General features: G+C 40.9%; 1 protein-coding gene across 1 annotated transcript in view; it reads right to left on the bottom strand.

Annotated features, from left to right (window-relative positions):
* Positions 1 to 24076, bottom strand: part of dlgap4a (discs, large (Drosophila) homolog-associated protein 4a) — a 133922-nt gene that overhangs the window by 34114 nt on the left and 75732 nt on the right. Inside the window, exon 2 of the mRNA XM_066671085.1 lies at positions 391 to 756. Coding sequence (XP_066527182.1) covers positions 391 to 699 — 309 coding nt within the window. The 5' untranslated portion in view covers positions 700 to 756. The remainder of the gene's footprint in view (positions 1 to 390; positions 757 to 24076) is intronic.

Genomic DNA, 24076 nt, shown 5'->3' with positions numbered 1-24076 from the left:
AATGCCAGGGCTCATTTTGCATGTGCTAAAACAGCAAGGCTTCAGAGAACACAAGGATCAGGCAACGGTGACCATGGGCTACTCAGCAGCTGAAGTCCTGAACCAAGAAAGAATGGGCCAAAAATCCACTTGTAAAACTACAAAATTACTTAATGACTTAAAAGTGTCATGAAATGTAGAGTGATGTAACACTGTGGTAAACAAGCCTCTGTCCCTTGTGAAAACACTGTAGTCCAGTCATTTCCATACATTTCAAGAGTATTAATATATCACAGGTTCTTAGTTCTATTGAATAATGTATTAAATCACAGGTACAATCAAAGACTATGTTGAGCCTACCACTTTAAGGCTATTTTTTAAAGGGTTAAACTTAGAGCAGTAGAGCTGTACCTGTGCATATTCACTGTGTTCAGCCTGTGTGGGGAACTGGAAGCGAGGGAATGTGTTGCTGGCGGTCAGCTGGTTGTTGAGGGGCAGCAGGCAGTCTGGTTGGAGAGCCATTGGGCTGACCGGCACAGGGCTGGTTGGAGGGAAGTGCTGCATGTGGGGGTCAAGGGTGCCGTAGTGGTTAATTGTGGGGCTGAGAAGGTACGTGGTGTGGGGGTCCGGGGTGAGGGGGCATATCGGCTCCTGGGGAACCGTTGTAGGCCCACAGGAGTCAGACAAATGGCGGCTTCGGTTGGCCCCGAGGCTTTTCATTGTTGCTGCGCAGAGACCCCTTTAGAACATGCTCCTGGTTCCAGTCAGATCATATCCCTGGAGGAAGCAGAGAACAGTGTGTTACAATGTGTTAGCTCACTGGTAAAGACATAACCAATAGGGTTAAAAACAATGTAAATATGCTTTTTTGCAGAGATTCATTTAGATCTTGGCTCAAAATTAATGCAACTCTGAATGGAAATAAATGTTATGACGTTGAATAAGGTTGGCAAAAAGCCATGATGAATGTGTGCTGTAATCAAAGCCGATGGTCCAAAAGAATTAGTGTAGCATTTTTTACAAGGCATTATAAAATTCTGATGAAATAATTAACTTTATTTCAGTTTCCATTTTTTTCCCCACTTCTCACAAGTCTCAAAAGAAGCTGTTTAAATTTTATTCTTCCCATGATCTAAACAATCCTAAACATAATCAGTGATATCTCAAAAACGAAAACTTTAGGTAATATTTATCTAATTGGGACTTAAGTCCGATTTATGCTTCTGCATTGACTTTAAGCAGAGCTTAAGCAAGAGCTCTGCACCATTGCGAGCGTTTATACTTCTACGTTGGTGTCTGCGTCGCACTGCAATTACACCGCCACACCACTAGGGCTAAATCGCAAACATTTGACTCTACACTATGTAGTACACAATGTAGTGGTGTAGTAGAATTACTGTTGTAACCCAGTAAACATTTAGCCGTTGATTCAACGTTGAAATAACGCAATGACTGCTGTCTAATCAACATTCTCTTAAGGTTGAAAATGAAAGATGAAAAGACGTCCAAACACAGACATTGAAAAGACGACGTATTAGACGTATTTTGGACGTCCATTGACGTTATTAATTGGTCCCGAAATAAATTACTTGTATAAAATGCATTTGGACGTCCACTGACGTTATCGATTGATCACCACTTAACTAACTTATTAAGATGGATTTTGGACGTCCCTTGACGTTTAAAATATGTCCTTGACGGACAGACTACTTTTAGACCTATTTTTAACGCCCAGGGACTTTCCTTGTTTACTGGGAAATCTTTAAAATGCACTATTTAGGGAATAGGTCGTTGTTTGAGACAGAGCAGAGTTTACACGAGGTGCCAGGGAAGAAACTAATACAAAGCAGTTTTTCCCGCGTGGTACCGCTTCTCGTTGAGTTATTTTTTTTTCCTGCAGAAATTTTTTTTTATTATTATTATTTTTTTCCATATTTTTCCTTTGTTTAACATTTTTATTAATCATTGAAGCCCACACCATGTCTGAGGAAATCTCTCGCTATGATCTTGCTGTCTGTGTCTCTGTGTGTGGAGAAGAGGAGTTCATGTTCCTGTACTTTTTCGGTTAAGAATAAACAATGTCTTTCCGACTTCTGCCCAATCGTTGCGGTCTGCGTCGACGTGATGCATTGGTACATTTCTGGAGAAGTGTGAGTGTTACAACAGGACTTGTGAAGCTGTTATACCTTTTAGCTTCTCTGTACCTTTAAATGTATATTCTGTTCTCAAAAGTTCTTTAGAAACATCTAAACCATCTTATGAAAGTCATAACACACAGTCGAATAATTTGTAAGTTATTAGCATCTCATTTGCATATAACAGCACATTTGATGCATCACAGTGGCCCACAGTCGACGAGTGATGTATTGCGCTGTCAGAGGATGATAATCTCTGTGCTAAGACACACTTGCAGAGCTGAGTAAAAGCACAGTAGGTTAGTGCACTGAGGCCACACAAAGGCCTTTGACAGATAGAAGCATTTCACCTTTTATACACCAGACTTTCATACTTACATCACATCCTCCCCAAAGAGCCTTTAACCTCAGAGTAGCATTGCAGACCTACAGTGTTTCTGAATGTCATTCATAGCTTTTGCATCAGCGAGGTTCACAACCCTGCTTCCTCTGCTCCTCTCTCGTGAGCCATTGAGCTAGCCGTAATTCATTAACTTCCCCTTGAATGGGCACGAAGACATTCATGTGGAAGCCTGAATTAGCAGTGACGCCGATGGAATCATCAGGAACCCGTCCCCAGCTGCGATCACGGCCTCATTCACCAAATCAGCAGTATTCTCTTTTAGGCCCCCTCCGCTGCACTCACAAAGCTCCTCTATTAGCATGCTAAACACAACTAGCACCGCCTCAATGAGGCTGGAGCGCTACGGCTCTGCGATCCGGATGACTCACAGGACCGTCGAAGAGGGCTGAGAGCCTTGTTAACATTCAGCAAGCAGCTGCCTAACCTCCAGATCAATCCCCCCAACACTGCTGAACGGCTGCTGCTGCTGCTCCATTCACAGAGTGGCCCCAGGGTGCCAGGAAAGCCAACATACAAACGCCATGTCCCTCTGACCTTGCTGGACTTCATCTCACAGCATCTTGGTCCATGGTAAAAAATAGAAGGAGGTTCTGCATTGATACAACTTCACATCGTAACTCGGAAGATCCTTAAACAAATTATTTCCCGTTCCACTAAAAGGAGAACAAAGATGTCATTGATAAACCAATGAAACAGAACTGAATGGTAGAGAAACATCACAAAGTCCCCTGGAGTCAAATATCCTACAGGTATACAGACGCCATGCCCGTTTTCCTAGTAGTGGGCTAATGGGAAAACATTACTAGGAAAGGAACACAAGTAAAAAAAAAACTTTAAATGGGCTACATATCTACAATGGGGCCTATGAGTTTTTTCGTCCCACCTTCAAGATACATCATAGGTACAGGGGTTGGACAATGAAACTGAAACACCTGGTTTTAGACCACAATCATTTATTAGTATGGTGTAGGGCCTCCTTTTGCGGCCAATACAGCATCAGTTCGTCTTGGGAATGACATATACAAGTCCTGCACAGTGGTCAGAGGGATTTTAAGCCATTCTTCTTGCAGGATAGTGGCCAGGTCACTACGTGATGCTGGTGGAGGAAAACGTTTCCTGACTCGCTCCTCCAAAACACCCCAAAGTGACTCAATAATATTTAGATCTGGTGACTGTGCAGGCCATGGGAGATGTTCAACTTCACTTTCATGTTCATCAAACCAATCTCTCACCAATCTTGCTGTGTGTATTGGTGCATTGTCGTCCTGATACACGGCACCGCCTTCAGGATACAATGTTTGAACCATTGGATGCACATGGTCTTACTGGTGCAATGTGCAGTTAATGAAGATTGGCCACAAGGCTGCTCCAATTTAGCCATGAAACCTCCCACACTAAAATGACAGGTGTTTCAGTTTCATTGTCCAACCCCTGTATATGAGCTTCATAATCTTTAAAATGGAAAACCTCACTCCCATGACTACTGTGCCACAGTTTTAAGAGGGGAAATGGTTGCTTTTCTAATGCTTATCATCCGTTCCCTTTAAGAGCCTTACCATTAGTAGATCTGAGTTTTATCATAAAATGACAAGATTCTAACATTCAGGTGGGCCCTCGTTCTTTATCAGCTACGTACTCTCAGTTAGCATTTCCCTATCTCTTCTTTCTGCCTCCTCAGATTCTGCTTGCATAAGTCTTTCTGAACCCCAAAAGATTTGTTTTAGATGAAGTACTCATCAGCTGTGGATGAAGGACTAGCAGCAGGGAGCTCAGCCCCATCATTATCATCCACACACAGTACACCAGCAGCCCTTCACAAAACACTCTCCCATGCAGAAAATACTGCAGATGGGAGAACAAGGATTTTCAGTCTAATTGAAGTGAGCAGAAACTCCAGCAGGACTTGAAACTTGTAAAATCCTTTATCAGTAAAATAGCCAATCAGGCAAGATATACTGAGACTTCTGGTGGCTGAGATTAGCTAAGAAGCTAGCAAGTAAGCAAGGAATGAAAGTTTGCCTCACTAATTAAGATTGTTTATGCCTAAATACATGTTGAGTTGAACCAACACTAATCTAATATTAAACTAAACATGTTAATGTGAATTCTGCCACTAAACTTGTACAGAAGCACAGACAAAATTCGGTCATGAACAAGGATGCTAGTCTGGGTTTTAGCCAAGTAGTATATCTTTGTCCAGTGTATGGGTTTTAGTTTTAGGTGTATACACACCACATGAGCAGGGTTATTTGAGCTTACATAACAGTTTGACATGGTTTGTGGAAAATGTGTGACTGTGTGAGGAAGGCAATTCTTAGATCTTGTTGGTTATACCACCCTCAGCTACAAAGAACAGAAACAGAGCAAGAACATGAATGCAAATGACACAAACTCAGTGTATATGGTAATGTGCAGGATACAATATTCATAGCCGATACTAATTAAATCAACAATGTTACTTTATTAATGACATATGATTGTGGTTGGAACATTTTCAAAGGTCATTTGTCTTTTACATTGTGTCAAAATGTCATGAGCAGTAGAACAAAATGGCTACTTTATATAAAATCTTTGTACAATAACCTGTAATCTGCTTTCTAATAATGTTAGTTATATTTTTGGAGATACAAAGATACAATTACTTGGTCTGATAGCAACAATATGGACCAGTTCTCTGAGAGGCTCTTGCTCTGTTCTGCACATCGTCGCATACCTCCCACCATGTCAAACTGTTAAGGTAGTGGTACTGTCACACAGCTCCAGGGTCTTGGAGTTTTGGGTTCAAGCCTCTGACAGTGACTCTCTGTGAGGAGTTTGGTGTGTTCTCCATGTGTCCACGTAGGTGTCCTCCCATGGTGAGGCAACTCAAAATTGTCCATATGTGTGAGTGTGTGTGTGAGTGTGTGGTGCCCCCTCCACCTTGCACCCAGTGATTCCGGGTAGGCTCCAGACCCACCGTGACCCTGAACTGAAGAAGTTACAGAAAATGAATGAATGAATGAACTACAAGCGTAAGTCAAAAATTGTATAAATTAAATCTCATCATTACTCTTTACATGAGCTACTCATGGGCTTTGTGATTTATGAAGAGGTATGTAGGAATGTCAGAGTAAGTTCAAGCTTACAGATCTTCAATCAACTTTCTAAAAGGCACTGGCAAATCTTGAAGAACTCCTTGATGAGTGTTCAGTCCACGTACTTTAGTTTTGTTCTTAATGAGCACAAATTAACATCAGTGACACTTGGTCATGCAGCTTGTGTCTATTTATGCAAATGATTCTGTAAAAAACAGTGTTGTAGGACTATATTTTAAATGTGGAGTGAAGACTATAATTAAACCCAGGAAAGCTACGTGTTACCATGGAAGTAAATAACTCCAAGATATGGGTTGCCAGATATTTGTGTTTTGGCCTTTGGCGTACAACAACTGGCCAAGCCATCTGCCTATGGAGAGCTCAAGTGTGGGAGGTCCTGGAGTTAGCCTACAGCCAATTACGCTCCTCCTTACAGACATGTACCCTGCAGTTGCCAAGGTGACCACTAAAGGGGGCTAGAGAGATGCCTCAAAGACCCACAGCTTGGTGAAAGGGGGTCTTAACTGTACTGGAGCTCATTAAAACATTGTGGTGATGACAGTGGCATCCAGTAAATGAAGGGAGGAACTGAAGCGCACCATCTGCGGCAAGGCTTTATATAGAGCTTATCCCTCCCTGGAGGTGCCCAAAGCTCCGCACGCATGCCACTAACTTAAGAAGTCATTAAGGGCCCGGAGATATGCCTCAGTGTGAATAGCTGCATAGTTTGGTGTATGCTAAATAACGATAGAGGCCTCTCTTTTTGCCAAAGAGGCATTTTAATTTCATATATGGCCGCTGTCCAATGAAAAACATAGTCAACTAAATAATAACTTTACAGGAGAAGGAAAAAACGTCTTAACTTTCAATGAAAGCCTTTTTAAAAAGATTTTACTCCAAGTCATTTTGGAGCATTTCTAATGGTTCATTCATCAAGAAATTGTAACTCAATGTGTGTTCATACGATGTATTTAACTAAGGTCAAGCACATGTGAAGATTTCCCTGACTTTCCCTGTAGCTAACACTACAGCAAACTTGTGCAACACTTTATACTGACAGGGCCAAACTGGTAACTAAATAAAGCCCTGGACTTTCCCTCTGGACCAGCCCACTACAATCACAGTGATGCCAATGTAAAACTGCCTAGCTCCCACTGTCTGTCTCTTTTTCTATGCAACATGACTGATCCTTTCTACAGAACACATCTAAAATGGGGTTTTATTGATAGCATTTTACTGAGAGTGGTACCTAAGAAACCACTGAAATGTATTTGGTGTAAGTTGGATATAGCAGTCTCTTTCTTCACTGACCATGTGCTGCCTTGTTCTTTTTCTTTAACCAGCTCTGTGGCACTTCTCTCCACAGTCTCCCTGATTGGCTCCCATGCTGCATTTCTCTTCTCAATCTCCCCAACTGCCTCCTCTTGTGGGCTTCTCTCCTCAGTCTCCCTGATTGGATCCTATGTTATACTTCTCTCTTCAATCTCAATTACTGCCTCATTTTGTGCACTTCTCTGCTCAGTCTCACTCACAGCCTCCTCTCTGTTGCACTTCTCAGATTCACTGATTACCGTCTCTTGTGCACTTCTCTCCTCTGTCTCCTTGACTGTTTATCTGTTGCACTTCTCTCTTTACTCAGCCTGACTGGTATCTCTGTCAGACTTTTCAGTTTACACTCCCTGACTTCTGGAACTGAAACACCAGATGCGTCCTCCTGCTCCTGGCTCTCACTGCCTTCACACTTTGACAGTGCTTTATTCGACAGAACCTGAGTCGGACATCACCATTCATTAAACAGTAACACACGCTGAAGTTAATCTGAATCACCAGACACCACATAAAAAAAAATAATAAACAAATATAATATGTTATTATTTGAAAACGGATTATTAAATAATATTGTTGCTGTTTTGTATCTCACAATGTTCTCACAATGGGGAAAAAAAAACTAAATTTATTAAAATCTTCTTTGGGAAAGGTTCTTTTTGGAATATTAGACATTTCTTTCACAAAGATTGACACTAAGTGGTGAGCCATGATGGATCTGTGCCAAAACTGAACATTGTACATTGACTATTCTATTGGTTTTATACTCTTTTTTCTCTGTCCGAAATTTGAGTACTGGGATGTAGCAGGCATCAAACTTTAATTAACAAAATACACGTTGGTCAGTTAAAACTAGGGTGACCAGATCTGAGGTGAAAAAGAGGACACGTTTCGGGGGCGACGACTACTGACGTGCAGACTGACTAATTAAATGTTTACAGATAAGATTATCGACCAATAACGGTAGCTCTACAGTCAGACCGTCCAATCAGAAGATTTTAGGCTACTTCACCACGCCCCCTTCTCACTCAAGTGAACCAATCGGAGTAGGGGAGGGCAGGACTAGTTTGTGAACGAAACTTCTCGAAGTTTTATGTAAGTTCTAGAAAAACAAAATCCCGGACGTTTGTGAAATTCCGCCCGGACATTTTTTTAAGTCTAAAAAAGAGGAAATGTCCGGGTAAAAGAGGACGTCTGGTCACCCTAGTTAAAACACAGGAATTGTATTCTTTGAACATTTGTCAATTACTTAATAATGTTTCAAGAAAATAAAAAAATCAGAGATTTTTGCTTTTAGTGTATTTTATAAAAAAAAATCAACTATTTCGGAAACAAAGTTTACAGATGCTTGCATATTAGATTTTTTGTATGTATTATGGCTACCAAACTACAGATACCTATTATGATTATAGATTTATAGTGCACTATAAATTTAAAATACATTTCCTACATTTGCTATTATTTGAAACCTGGGCCAGCAATCCAATCCAAAGAGCAGCACTTTCCTCCATTAAGAGTTGATCCTGGACAGGAATGTATCTTTAGCTTATTATAATGAGGATTAGCATCAAGGGCAAGAGGGCTGATTCAAGATCAGTAGCAATTATCATAAGAGGATAGTGAGAGATAATAGGGTCTTGATTGTGCATATGAGCATAAATAAATAAATAAAATAAGTAAATCAGAGCTCACGGCCAATTCAGTTTTCTATAGGAGATGATCTTTGCTGCCACACTGGCTCTGAGCTAATGCTCACAGTTCTGATTAGACTTCTCATAGACACATTAAACCTTCAACTTTTTGCTATTTTTCACACTCATGCAGTGAGTTCTAATCCTCTCAGAGCAGGATTCATAACCCATTCTCTCAGAGAATATCCCAGTCACTCTGATTCTGCAAAAATATGCCCTTCGCACTGAGCCCTGAGCTAAAACCTAGACTTTAATCCCCCCCAAGCTCAGAGAAAGGACAGACAGGAAAAAACATCCTTTTTCTAACATTAAAGATGCATTTTTATACTACAGGGCAACAACATTGTTGATCGTGCTTCCCAACAACAACGGCTGCATTTAAATAAAACACTATAATCCAATGATGCGTTTATAATCAGCAGAAATGCAACTCTTGTGTCGAGTCATGCATAATACAATAAAAAAGAGGATTCATCTTAAAACAGTTGAAAAGACAGCTTCTCCGATCAGGACACTACAAAGCATCCAACTTTATCCTATGCACTAAACTTAACATTCCCCATGAGAGCATTGCTACTATTAAATGAAGGGAAATTCCAAAAAATTTACAAAACAAAACAAATCTGTGTAAATCAGTGGTTATGACGTAAACAATATTATTCAGTGTTTTGATGAGAAATGTTAGACTTTATGGAAGTAGACTCCTGACAGCTCATTCCTTCTAGTTGTGGAGAAAGGAACCCGATGTCTAAAGGTCTCTGCTTGTTATAAATAACTGTATTTTATACAGTGGCAAAAATCAAGATTATTGAACAACTGAACACGGTTTCAGGCAAGTGTGTGATGACTTGGGCATGTAGTTTGCAGAACGTAGCCAGTAGTAACCATATGTTTCTATCACTGTTAAGCTACATTAGACTTAGAAGCTCCATTTCACGGTCACAAATGCGAGAATCTACTTCTCAGCCTCGTGTAGAGTCAATGAGCTCGTCAGTCTCGCAATAATTTGTAAGTGATAAACGTTCTATAAATAGAAGTAAATCAGTCAGTTGGGTCCGTTCTAACATCAAGAGTCCTCGCCAAGATGACACAGATATAAGGTGAAAATTAACAGTGATATTGTCAGTTTTGGATTTTTGAATCTGGCTTGAAGTGCCTATAATAATCACCTCAAATTTAGTGCTCTTCAATTATAAGAAATTGCTGTATTTGGTCCAGGTTTCCTGTTGCATGGAATAAGGCCAGCTGTGTGTTTAGCGGGGTCTGAAAACAATCTTACGTGTCATCAGCATCAAAATTAAATTAGATATTACGTTTGTGAAAAGTAAGTCTCAAAGGCAGCATACAAATAAAGATAAAGGCATGACCCAGTACTAAGCCTTGGGGGACACCTAAATTAATAAGCCAAAATTGTCCACCCAGCCTTACACGGTCCCTGTGAACAGTAAAATAGGAAGCTAACCAATCTAATGGAATACATTTCATCTCCTGGCTCTTTCTGTGCACTTCTCTCCTCAGTGTCCTTCACTGGCTCCTCTGTTACACTTCTCCCTTTACTCTGCCTGACTGGTATCTGTGTAACCATTCCCAGTGTGCTCTCCCTGAGTAAGAGCTGATACCGCTAAAATGTCTTAATGCTCCTGGCTCTCATTGCCTTCAGTCTTTGATAGTGCACCTTTGACTGAACCTGAGGAAGACATCAGTAATTGATTAAACACTGACACGTTTAGAGAGATTTTTTAGGAGGTAGTTACCACTGAAGTGAACCAGAATCTCCAGACACCATATTAAAAATATCAAAAATAAATATAAATTAAAAGGCTATCAGTGGAGATGGACCTGCAGATTGATAAATAATTGTGAGGATAATCAGAGGTTTAATTACATTTAATTTAAAAGGAAGGGCAGCACGGTGGTACAGCAGGTAGTGTCTCAGACAACTGATGTCAGAGACCTATTTATGTACCTATTAGACCTAAATAAATGACATCAATTGCCCTGTGAAAGACTGGAGCTCCCTCCAGGGTGTGTTCCTGCCTTGTGCCCAGTGATTCCGGGTAGGCTCCGGACCCACCCTGAACTGGATAAACGGTTACATCAACCATCAACTATGAGGGGTATACCAATCTGACATGGAATGAGTAAAGTACTAAATACGAATAGTTGCCTTTGATTATTTATATTACTCTGAATTAGCACAGAATATTATTCTTTTAATTATCTAAATTAATTATGCATATGTTCTTTATAAGCCCACTGATGAACTACTAAAAATCTTCCTCAATTTTACGTAACACCTTGCGACCCTCGGCTTATGGGCTTTCCAGGCCATAATACGGTATATCTATTCAAATATGTCGATGGGAATATTCTTCTCTGAGTTGGAGATGGTCCAGACAACACAATGGCTTTATTAATTTGTCTAAACAATTCCCATAACAGTCACAGGAGAGAATTCATTCATCATAAGGTAGTCTCTCTTGTGTGGTCAGGTCTCAGTCAAGCATAATATATCCAGTGTCAGGGGCGAAGCTTTTTAAAAGAAAGTGTTTCTTTGATTAAGATGATCCAATTATAGCAGCATATTGAATTACTTCTTTCTCCTGTTTTTGAAGAGTAACTGGTAACAACTTCAGAGTGTTGGCAGATCTCCTTGAGGTTAGAACACCTGCCCTAATCTTTATAAGATGAGATCAAATAATGATGAAAATATTCTAATTGACTCTAGAGCACAGCATGGTAGGGTTCGAGTCACCTCCACTTCAGTGGGCACTAACTACATCTGTAATTAAGACAGTTTTAGGGTAAGTAGAAAAAGGCAAAATGTGCATGCTGCCAGTCAGTCGAGTGATGTAACTTGAATGCCGTGGAAAATGCTTGCATATATCATACAAGGCCCCAGACACCATGGCTAATGCCAGAATAATTTAAAATTGTCAATAAAAATAGAGTTCCCACCTTGCGCCCATTGAATCCGGGTTGGCTCCAGACCCACCGCGACCCTGGACTGGTTAAGCGGTTTCAGAATGAATGAACGGATTAATAAAAATAGATTTTAGCCTCTGAGATATGCCTGCAGCCAGTTGTAAAGGCTCAGAAATCTGCTACACCATTCAACCCTGAAGCCAATTGTGGGAAATATATGCCTTTTGCATCACAGCTTTCCACTGCTTCTAAGAATGCTGATCAGACAAGTAAAAACCGAACTTCAGAATTTCTGATTCTCAACAGGGGATAGTGTTTATGCCCATGTGGACAATCATGTTCTTGACTAATGGGTGCTGGCTCAAAATGTCTGGGAGATTTTTCAGTACATCCAGGACTGTAGCCCCAGGCCAGCAGTATGTTACTGCATTCTTAGCCCAAAGGCTAAAGCAAAAGCTAACCCAAACCCAAAGGCTGTAAACTTGGCCAGTGAGGAGCAGTTGGATACACCACTAGAAACAGGATATAGTTTGGCCTACAGCAAGTCCAAGAGAAGATCATTCTCTGCCACTCAGCATTCTTCTCTGCCACTCAGCAACACTTTGGTGAAGATGAACACAGTTCACACAGCCTAAACGTAATGCAAGTGGTGACATTTCCATTTGTTTTTGTAATCTTACACTTACATAGCACTTTTCTAGACACCCACAGCACTTTACATTTTTTGAAACATTAAGGAGTCATCTCACCACCACAAGTGTGTAGCATCCACTTGGGTGACGCAATGGAAGCCAATTCATGCCAGTGGCCTGGTTGTGTGCTCTTGGGATATTTGCTACACTAAAATCATTTATCAAGTGGAAATATCTCACTATAGTGTCATATATCTTAAAATGATCTGCCAATATGATAAGAAAATTACTTCAAAAATGTATAAAAACTAGTAAAATGTGTTTTTATTCTTATAAAGTATCATTCATTCATTGTCTGAAACCATGTATCCAACTCAGGGTCGCGGTGGGTACGGAGCCTACCCAGAGTCACTGAGCGCAAGGTGGGAACACACCCTGGAGGGGGCGCCAGTCCTTCACAGGGCAACACACACACTGTGTTTTTGGACTGTGGGAGGAAATCGGAGTACACGGAGGAAAACCCAAGCAGACACAGAGAGAACACACCAAACTCCTCACAGACAGTCACCCGGAGGAAACCCACGCAGACACAGGGCAACACACCACACTCCTTACAGACAATCACCCGGAGGAAACCCACACAGACACGGAGAGAACACACCAAACTCCTCACAGACAGTCACCCGGAGGAAACCCACGCAGACACAGAGAGAACACACCACACTCCTTACAGACAGTCACCTGCAGGGTTAAATTTGACCAAGATATCAATTATTCGAAACTAGATGTTAGATTAGTTAATTTGCCAAGATAAAGTTTTACCGTGTAGCATAACAATGATAGTTTCTTCCTCCCTGTTCTTTGACCTGTCCTCCGTCCTTTTGCCTCGTCTCCTAATTGACCAGAGAGATATTTTACAAGAAGCCCCGCCTCCTTCTGGGCTCACTGCTATACATCATCCTTGAGCAGAACCGAGGCACGGTGTCTAGAGAGAGAAGTGACCTTCCAGCGAAACATTGATCTTTATAAAATGGCTTGTCCAAAAATAATAGCTGTCAGCCAGCAGAGTTCAGAGCATCGCAGCGCAGCCAGAACACGTCCAGCAGCAAATCCTCATACAGAATCGTCCACGGAGTTATGCTCATCATTACCAAGTCAATGACCAATATATACTGGGTTTTTATATAGAAAGATTGTTCTGTGACAGAATTTTCTCACATCATAGCGCTACAATTTTAGCTACATTTCTTATGGATCTACTCATGGAGCTCCATCCTAAAGACCTCATTAGCTGCCATGGAATTCTCACAGAAAATCTTCATGATCTAGGTTAAAATCTACACAGGGTAGAGGCAGTTAGTATGTGCCAATAATGCATCAGCAAATGATCCAAAACTTCAAGAACAACAACATTCCTCAAGAAATAACAGACTTTTCAGCTTTCAGGGCATTTTTTCAAAGTTTCACCGGACTAACTCTCCCAGCCTCTCAGAGAGGGTAAGTTGGTTACCAAAGTTAAGCAATGCTGTGCAAGTTTGTTATGGATACCTGCCGGCTCTTACAGTGGCCAATCAAATACCTCATACCCCGAGGATTAGGCTCTCATTCAGCAACACGGACAGTGCCCAGTCTGGAGCAGACTCAATGCCAGCTGTCCTTTTTCCTGCTCACCGCATGCTACAGCGCGCCTCAAAGCTTCCAGCATCGGCCATGACCCAGTTTAAGCCACTTAACCGGAGTTATGAGTGTCATGAACTGTGGGTGGCCTCGAAGGCCTGAGCCCAGGGTCAGCGTGGCAGGAGCCGGACCGATGCTCATCCATCAGAGTCGTAATAATGCTGCTCTTCTCCAGATAATGCGGTTAAGTAGGCTTCAGTTTTGTCAATGAAGACAAAGCGGGTTATTGCACAGATCCGAGTGACGCATCACATCCCTGTAATTCAGTTTAGCCAAGTTTTAATAAAATGTGGAATAAATCACTGCGTATCCAACAAACAGCCCCAGAGGAAGTGGAGCATTTCCACAAAGCCTGCTCTCTTTCATCACTCAGTCCAAACATCATCACAGGCTTTTACACAGTACAAGTCAAAAGTGGGCACCCAATCATAGTCCTTTCTTTTTTCAAATACCTTAAATTAAGCAACTAAGTAGAAATAAGTATTTTCTCTGTAAAGAAACGTAGAGAATCAATATGTAGTATGAGGACTAGAGTAGCCCACATTTTGCCATACAATTCTACATCTACATGATTTATTTTTGTTTTATTGTTAATTTGATATTGACACCTGCACCAAAGCTGTTTCATAGAACATTCTAGGAAAGTAAAGATATAGCTTCTGCTGGGGGAGGTTTCCAAGTGGCGCAGTGGTCAAAGCAGATTTGAATCCAGGTGGTTCCTCAGCCATCTGAAGCCTAGATAGTACAATTGGTCTCACTCTCTGTGTGTGAGACCAATGTGTCTTCCAATGACATGCTGAACTGCTCAGTTGTGTTGCGTCAGTAGCAGTTTGTAAAGTAAGAGGTGTACTGTCCTTACATGTCTCAGAGGAAACATGGGTTTGCCTCCTCAAACCTGAGGCTGATAGCACTGTGTGCGATCAGGGGAGATTCAGGGACGAATAGAATTGGAGACAACTAGGGGAGTAAATTAATAAATAAACTGGGACAAATAAAAAATTATAATGAGATTTACATTCACGAATGACTCAAGATTCTGTTTCAGTCAGCTTCAGTATGGTTGTATTTCAAAGACTACTAAAATATCCATGCAATTTTCTTTGAAGGACATGAAGCAAGTGTGTTGGAAAGAATGGAAGCTGTAATGTGAGCAAAGAGCAGACTTTAAATACTAAGAAATCTGATTATATATTATAAAATATACATGGGGCCACTGTGGATCCGCGGACAGAAAGCCAGTGCTGGGAACAAGCCGGGGGTCTTGTGGCAGGGAGGGAGGGTTCTGGAAGTGGCAGGACTCCACTGGTTTTGTAACTAGGCTCTGGCCCGTGGGCTCAGAGGTGATTATAGAGCTGTAGAAGCTGTGTGTACAGAGGGCTGCTTGCCCAACTACACACACATATATATACACACACACCTGCTCACAGCAGGGAACCAAAGAGGGAGACGTCAGAGTGTGTGAGAAATAGTTATGTCACACGTCCCTGCGGAGTGATGACTCGAGGCGTTGTGTTGTGTGTGTGGTTTTGCACAGGACGTGTTAAAGTGTGAGAAATGGTTGTTTATGGTAAGAAAGTGTTGCAATGAGAGGGAAATACCAAGGCTTTGTGCTCTCCATTGCTGCACTAAGAATGTCCAGTGAGCCTGTAGGTCCACAGTTTAGCAGCTTTCGTAGCTATGACCTCAACAAAACAACCAGTAAGAATATCCCACTCGCTGGATCCCTGCTACACTGACACAACGTTAAAGCAATAGGTTACACTTACTCCAGCTAGACACTTACTCCAGAGAGCATGTATATTTAAGCAAAGTAATTTAACTGTGTGAAAACATTGATCATTTTGCACATCGTAAACCAGTAGATAAGTGGATGTAGTAAATATGCAAAACCTACTCCATGTTTTTTGTAAAAAGCCCTATTATAATGTACTTTTACTTCATGCGCTAATACCAACCAACAAAAACACATCTAGTGCAGTAAAAGCATCTGTTACGCTGCAATAATTTGTTTAAAAACAAACCCTATTACTGGAAAAACAGGTTTTTTGTAAATTATAAAAAAAAAATTGCGGCACGGTGGTGCAGCAGGTAGTGTCGCAGTCACACAGCTCCAGGGGCCTGGAGGTTGTGGGTTCGATTCCCGCTCCGGGTGACTGTCTGTGAGGAGTTGGTGTGTTCTCCCTGTGTCCGCGTGGGTTTCCTCCTGGTGCTCCGGTCTCCTCCCACAGTCAAAAAACACACGTTGCAGGTGGATTGGCGACTCAAAAGTGTGTGTGTGTGTTGCCCTGTGAAGGACTGGTGCCCCCTCCAGGGTGTATTCCTGCCTTGCGCCCAATGATTTCAGGTAGGCTCTGGACCCACCGTGACCCTGAATTGGATAAGCACTTACAGATAATGAATGAATAAAAAAAAATGTTAAATCTCTTGATCATTTATTTAAAGGTGACGTTCACTATTTGAATCAAAAAATAATTTTTATAAAATTCTAAAGATTTCCTTGCCATTTGCTCCTCTCCTGTCTGCCCCTGCATATGTAAATGAGTAAAAAAACAATGTATCTCCCGGCACATATTAAAGCATAAACTGATATGAGAATATTGTCTTATTCTTGCTCTATATGTGGGTAATATTTGATTATTTTAGCGGCAGAAAATAAACACAGACCACACAAGTGCTACAAATCTAAACTGCTCCAGTTGAGTTTCTGTGGTAATTCCAAGAGTAAATAAAACCTTACAGACTAATTCATCTTAAGCCTCGTACAAATAACAGTCGTTCGCCACTTCAAACATACCATTGTGCCTTAAAAGATGTGGAGTTTTTTAATGAAAAAAAAAACAACAACAGCCATTCCAACAATCGTAGACATTCCTTTAACACACAAAATACAAGGAATAGGATTCCAACGTTTTTACTTAATCAGTTAGTGTGTATTATTTAACTATAAACAATTAGTGACACTGATGCCTGCAACACGAAAAAGAATTGGCTTAAGACCCTAAGAATTCCTTCTTTCCATTGGTTCACTACCTAATCATCTGCATAATTTAGAGAATGGGTTCAAATTAATGATATGTAAATGAGGCACTGATAAGTAAATGTCGCACAAAGTTTATGAATTAGACAATCAACATCATTGAGTGGTCAAATGTGTATTTATTTCAACAAAAATAGGAGCTAGGTGGCGCAGCAGGTAGTGTCGCAGTCACACAGCTCCAGGGACCTGGAGGTTGTGAGTTCGATTCCTGCTCCGGGTGACTGTCTGTGAGGAGTTGGTGTGTTCTCCCTGTGTCAGCGTGGGTTTCCTCCGGGTGCTGCGGTTTCCTCCCACAGTCCAAAAACACACGGTGGATTGGTGACTCAAAAGTGTCCGTAGGTGTAGGTGTGGGTGAATGTGTGTGTGTGTGTCTGTGTTGCCCTGTGAAGGACTGGCGCCCCCTCCAGGGTGTATTCCCACCTTGTGCCCAATGATTCCAGGTAGGCTCTAGTTATTATTAACTAGTTATTCAGGATTTTATTATTAGAAAAAGTGCTAATTAGAACGTTTGCAGCAACAGCAAAATCAGAATTTTATATTTTACAGTGTGCACTTCTTATACTTTATTTTTCACCTCTCACTACTTGCTAGTAGCTCCAAACAGAGCCACAACATTTCACGCACAGAGCCAACACTGTCCTAGTTAATATGATAACAGCATTACAGATAAACATACTTTATTATAGCAATGAAAAGATATTCAAATCCAATACCATTCCACTAGCACAGTGGCCACTAAAGGGCCTGTAGATGCAGGCTACCACCAACATACTCTGTTAGTCAAGATACATCCCAAATACATCACAAAAATGTATTAATCTTACTTAATACAGCCACACCAACACAGTAGTGCACTCCCTCAGTTTGGTCAAAAGGCTCTGTTTACTCACTCAACCTGCCATAGAGCACACAGCTGAGATTTGTCATGGAAATGCACTTCTTTGAAGTGACACACTGATGAATGCAGCATCTTCCAGGGTAATAATTACAATGCTGAGAGTTGAAAAATGCAAATTTGAGCAGAGTGAACCCTTTGATGATTCTTCTGGGTTGTGGTGTTCAGGCAGATGTGCAGAGTACAGCAACGGTCAGCAAGCAGGCTTTATCAAAGTAATGTACACTAACAAATCCATGTTTGGCAAGTGAATGCTTAATATTAAATTTGATTTTTGCCTTAAGCTTGCTTGCTTTAATCCTCTAATAAAACCAATAATAAACCGTACTACTGTACTTCATGTGCAGGCTAAGACTGCTGGGCATAAATTAATATGTTGGTTTTTGTGATAATCCAAAAATAATTGCAAAAATAAATTACCCCAAAATTACTTCAGAAGCAGATGTTTCAAAATATGGAACATTTCACAATTTCATCACAAGAAACTACATGAAAAAAATTTGAACTGTTCCTCAATTAGCAGGCATTTTAACGGTAGCCACACGTTATCTGCTGACCTTGTTGCAAATAAACTCAAATGAACTGAAAAGCCATTTGCTACATTTCACCAAACACTATTTCTAGAAAAGGTGGGATGCTGTGCAAAAAATAAATACAAGAAAAAGAGTAATATGCAAAGGCTACATTTAAATGAAAACAGCATAAAGACAACATTGCATAATTTAAAGAGAGAATTTATATTCTTCTAAAAAATATATGCTCATTTTGAATTTGCTGCCTGGTAAAATTCATGCAACAGGTCAGTGACAGGATTGGGTCTTTCAGAAGTAAAGAGGGGCAGGTTTCAACACTGAAATACTGCATGGGAAATAATACAGCAAATCAATGTTAAAATAGTAAAGTACTTACATAATCTCCATTATTGGCTTGCTGTGGTCTTTGGACCCTCAGGTTGCACTGAATTAAAAACAGACATGTTTCTGTAGTGGAAATCAATGAACGGGCTCACAAACACTTCCCAAACCACTGTCTGTGAAAAACAGTTTGCTGTTGGGGCACGGATACAAATTAAGATTTACAAATGCAAAGCAGTTACCAAGTTTAAACAGGATCCAGAAACGTCACCACTTTTTCTAGGCCTGAGCTAATTTAAGATGGACTGAGGTGAAGTGGAAAAGTGTCCTATGGTCTAACAAATCAAAATTGTAAGTATTATTATTATTATTATTTTTTGGCATTTATGGATGCCGTGTCCTCTGGGGGTAAAGAGGAGATGGATCATTATTAAACACACAGTTTAAAAGCCAGGATCTGAGATGGTGTGGTGCATTTACATAAACATAGCATGGGTGTCTTGCACGTCTGTGAAGGCACCGTTAACGACGAATGATTTATACAGGTTTTGGAGAAACATGCTCCCATTCAGACAACATCGTTTTCAGGGAAACTATCTTGTTTATTACAGTAAGACAAAGCCAAATCGCATTCTGTATGGATTACAACAGCATGTCTCCTTGTGAAAGAGTCCGGGTGCTAAACTAGTCCAGACCTGTCACCCACTCAAAACAGTTGGTGCATTATGAAATGAAAAACACTATAAAGGAGACCCAAAGACGTTGAGCAGCTGAAAACTTATAACAAGCAAAAATGGGAAACATTTCACTTTCAAAACTACAGAAATTGGTCTGTTCAGTTCCTCAGTCCTCGCATTGGAAAAATTGTCCTGACCTTTTCTGAACTAGTTGTTGGTATTAAATTATTGCATTTTGTTTTTATTTTTCACACTCTCCCAACTTTTTTTTGGAAATCACTCAATTCAAGACAGCTACACTTATTCAACCATATTATTAAACCAGGCTATGCTAAACAACAACAACCTTCCTTTTCAATATTTTCCTGCTCATTAGTATCTCTGGAGCATTGGCTAACTCAACTCCCACCATTATTGTTAACAATATCATTTACTGAGAACTCATTTCCATTCTGCAAACCAGTGAAATATTCATGAACCTAAAGCTGCTCATTACAAAACACTGGGCTCAGTATAATCCATCTGTCTCCATGGCCTTTATTAGCATTACCGAGAGATCTAGCAAAAGACAAGTTCTTTGATGTGGGTGTGTAAATAAATCAATGCATTTTTGAGGAGAGGAATTTTGGAATTCTTCATTTTCCCTCACAGGCTGGTCGGTTAGTAATTCAGCTGAATCTACTAACTTCTAGAGAAAAGTGATATAAAAAAAAGTGATATGTCTTTTCATTCATTTTTTTCTCACACGGACACTCACACAGATACACAAAAGGATTTTGTCTCTCAAATGTTCTATTAGCAAGCTAAGATGAAAATATTTTCCACTTCCTTACATTGAAACCAGATTTGAATGAAGCACAATAATAGCATTTTAGCTTCTGCTGCATTCTGTTTTGAACTTCTCTTACTCACTCTCATGTGAGGTGTACAGTGGCCTGGCAGGCATACCGTACTCTCTGCCAAAAAAATCCTGCATGTTTATGTTTTTAGATAAAGTGAAGCTGGGGAGAAACCTCAGAACTTCCATTTATGAGCATTGCCCTGACTAGCATGACAGAAATTCAACGGCACAGTTTAGCTCTATTCTACAGCTAACAGCCTCCAGTCCCATTCTCTCACAAATATTACGTCACTGGCGTATTTTAAATCCAAGGCAGACAGATAGCTCCAGGGAAGGAGTCAGCACTTGTTTCAAATCATAGATGACCCTGAAACATAAAGAGTTAGCAACATGCTAACAACAGAACGCTGTGATATATCCCATCTGACTCCAAGCAAACAATCGTCTCAATTGCCTTGCTGGTTATGTAATTTTTCATGATTATTCAAAACAAAACAGCTCACCTAATTAGACTCTAATAGATGCTTTTTTTTAAAATGCAGCTGAATCTAATACTTTAATGGTGAATTATATAACAGCTTCTGTGTTGTCAAAATGATGTCTTCTGTAAAAAAAAAATGATATCCCCTCTGGATTTGGGTTTAAGAAAACAAACCAAGAGGAGTAAAGGAAAGGGAATGATATCGCTGAGTGTGGTCAGAATGAATTTTGCTCTCTTTTTACTTTCAGTGCACTCATCATTCCCATTATATAAATCCAAATAATAAACTTTATTTAAAATTAATATATATGAGTCATTGTTATCATCCCAATGGGAGGCCTGTGTTGAAACTGGACACTAGTGTGTCATGCCAGAACCCATGACCAAAACCTGATGAAAGAAGATCATTAATTAATCTATTGGTTGATTCACTAATTTTCTGCAGCAACTTCATCCTGTTCAGGGTTGTAGCCTACCTGGAATCATTCCAGACCGTAAGTGTGTGTATATGTATATATCAGCCCACTGGTTTAAAAAGGTCAGCACACAAAAAAAAACAGATTTTAAATGCAAAGAAACTTTAATTATGGACAATAAACTAAAACAAATATCATTAACAACTGTGAGAAATACAATAGTCTGTAGGCCTGATATAAAATGATTACACTGAAAATGCTGACACATTCATTCATTGATTGTCTATAACTGCTTATACAGTTCAGGGTCGTGATGGGTCTGGAGCCTATGCGGAATCATCGGGCGCAATGCAGTCACCTTGGAGGGGGCACCAGTCCTTCACAGGGCGAGACACACTCACTGATACCTACGGACAATTTTGAGTCACCAATCCACCTACCAACATGTGTTTTTGGACCGTGGGAGGAAACCAGAGCACCCAGAGGAAACCTACGCAGACACAGGGAGAACACACATCAGTGGCCTTCCGAGAAAATGCTGTGCAAAACATCAAATCACCTCCAACTTTCTCCTTAGTGGACCAATCTTGGTCTGCTTTCTTCTTGTGATCGGGGGGGAGCGCCAAAGCAGGGACATACCCTGAACAGGATGGCAGCCCTTCATGACATATCACACATTAATACCTATGGCTAATCCCCCTACCAACAGGGGTTTGGACTGTGGGAGGAAACCAGAGAACCCGGAGGAAACCCAGGCAAACACAGGGAGAACACACCAAACTCATCACAATCACAGGCAAGGTTTGCCTAAGAACCTCGAGCTGTGTGACAGCAACACTACCCGGGAATGCTGCCGTGGTTTATGTTCAGGATGAACTCAACCATCACTTTTTCCAGGGTCCCCAGCCACATCAACAATACATGACACTGAAGGAGTCACTGCCACTGGCAGCTCACCCTACACATGGTCTTCAAAGCAGGGGTAGAACTGCTTCATCATTATATCCAGCTCAGTGGCTAATGCTCCCAGCCACTCGCCTTTTTTATGTTGCTGGTTTCTTCGGCTGTCGTCTCACTGCCAGTGGGACTGGAGCACAGCCAAACCACTGTTGGATTGAAACCTTTAGCATCCTTAAGCTGCTGTGTTTTTTCACTGGTGGATGCAACCTTGGTATACCACGAACATGGTGCTGTCGTCACAACAAAGAAGACAGGCCTTCCCTGGTGGTATGCCACATCTATCACACTGCCCTCCATTGCTGGCCTGTGGACACCTCCATGCTTATGAGTGCTGCTCTCAGCTTGTGACTGGGCTTAGAGTTTGTGGCTGCCCTTATGCATTTCATTCTCTGTTGCCACGGCTCACCATGCCATTGGAACCGCTGCTGTTGCTTGTGCCCACGTATCTCACTCTGCCACTGGGTCCACAGCTGTCATTCTCAGCTATCTGCTTGGCTCAGAGTTCTTGAACTTTGCCAGCTGGAGGTAGCTATGATGCCCATGACTGACTAGTTCTGCTAAGCTAAAACTGCCTTGAACATCACTTTTCTCAGCCTGGTGGCTCAAACCTTGACCTTTCACTACCAAAATGAATCTGTTTTCTCACAGAGGTTCAAATTCTGACACAAAAAAATAAGTATTATTTTATATTTTATTGATTTATTTATCATTACAGCCCTGTGTACAGGACTGGCGCCCCCTCCAGCGTGCATTCCCTTGCACCCAATGATTCCAGGTAGGCTCTGGACCCACCGCGACCCTGAACTGGATAAGCGGTTACAGATAATAAATGAATGAATGCATATATCATTACACTTATATAGCGCCTTTCTAGAAACCCAAGGGAGATTTACAATCAATTGGCAACTCACAAAGTGGGGGATGACATCTGTCTTTGTTCTCCACAGCCAAATCCAGTTAAAGCCCCAACAAATTCTTGAGACTACAGTGAGGGATCTTACAATATCACAAACTACCTCTAATACTGAATTGAATTTTAAAATGATGAACTTTAATGATGATCCTTTTTATGTGTGCTGTCTGGTAAAAATGAGATTGTGTATGAAATCATTTACTACCCTCCTGAATTCAGTTCCCTATAATAGTGCACTGTATAGTGAGTAATATATATATATATTCACTATACATATACTATATGTATAGTGAATAGGGAGCCACTTCAGAGACAGGGCAGGGTAGTGGCCAAAAACCATAAATATTACTACATTTTCCTACTAATCCTACTCCTTTCCTCTGTGACCCACGGACTGTCTCTGCCCTGTCTGGCCCAACGTGGGAGCAGGGCTGATGGTTGTGGTTTCAAAACGGGTGTTAAACAACTATTTTTTGCAGATAAAAAAATATAACACAAGCGACACTGTGTGAAACTGCTGATGCAAAATGGAAGGCTGTTTACAGTGCTGATACCTGGCCCTGCCCATTTGGCCAGGTGAAGTGAAATGAAAACACTCACTGCGACTGAGGGCTAATGATATAGCAGAATAACATTTTTAAAATGTTATTTTTGGGTAAAATAAAATCTATGCCAATAATGATACATCGCTACACATCATACTCCCTCCAGCCAGCAGAGCCAGCTTTAGACCTGCTTGTTTAATTTTTGAGAGATGTTGTGCTGCCCATATATTTCTACAATCATCTTACCTTTTACTCCACTACATTATGAAAATCTGCCGCTCATTTTGGTATATGTGTGGGTAAAAACCGTAACATGTCTGTACATGTTCCATGCTCCAAACAGCTTTACGCACTCCGTAAGGTAGGGTGACCAGACGTCCTCTTTTACCCGGACATGTCCTCTTTTTTAGACTTAAAAAATGTCTGGGCGGAATTTCACAAACGTCCGGGATTTTGTTTTTCTAGAGCTTACATAGAACTTCGAGAAGCGTTTCGTTTACAAACTAGTCCCGCCCTCCCCTACTCCGATTGGTTCGCTTGAGTGAGAAGGGGGCGTGGTGAAGTAGCCTAAAATCTTCTGATTGGACGGTCTGACTGTAGAGCTACCGTTATTGG

This window comes from Hoplias malabaricus, chromosome 5 (assembly GCF_029633855.1).
Source record: "Hoplias malabaricus isolate fHopMal1 chromosome 5, fHopMal1.hap1, whole genome shotgun sequence".
NCBI classification, from domain to species: Eukaryota; Metazoa; Chordata; class Actinopteri; order Characiformes; family Erythrinidae; genus Hoplias; species Hoplias malabaricus.
Note: the sequence above shows the minus strand (reverse complement) of the source record. Positions and strands in the feature narration are given on the sequence as shown.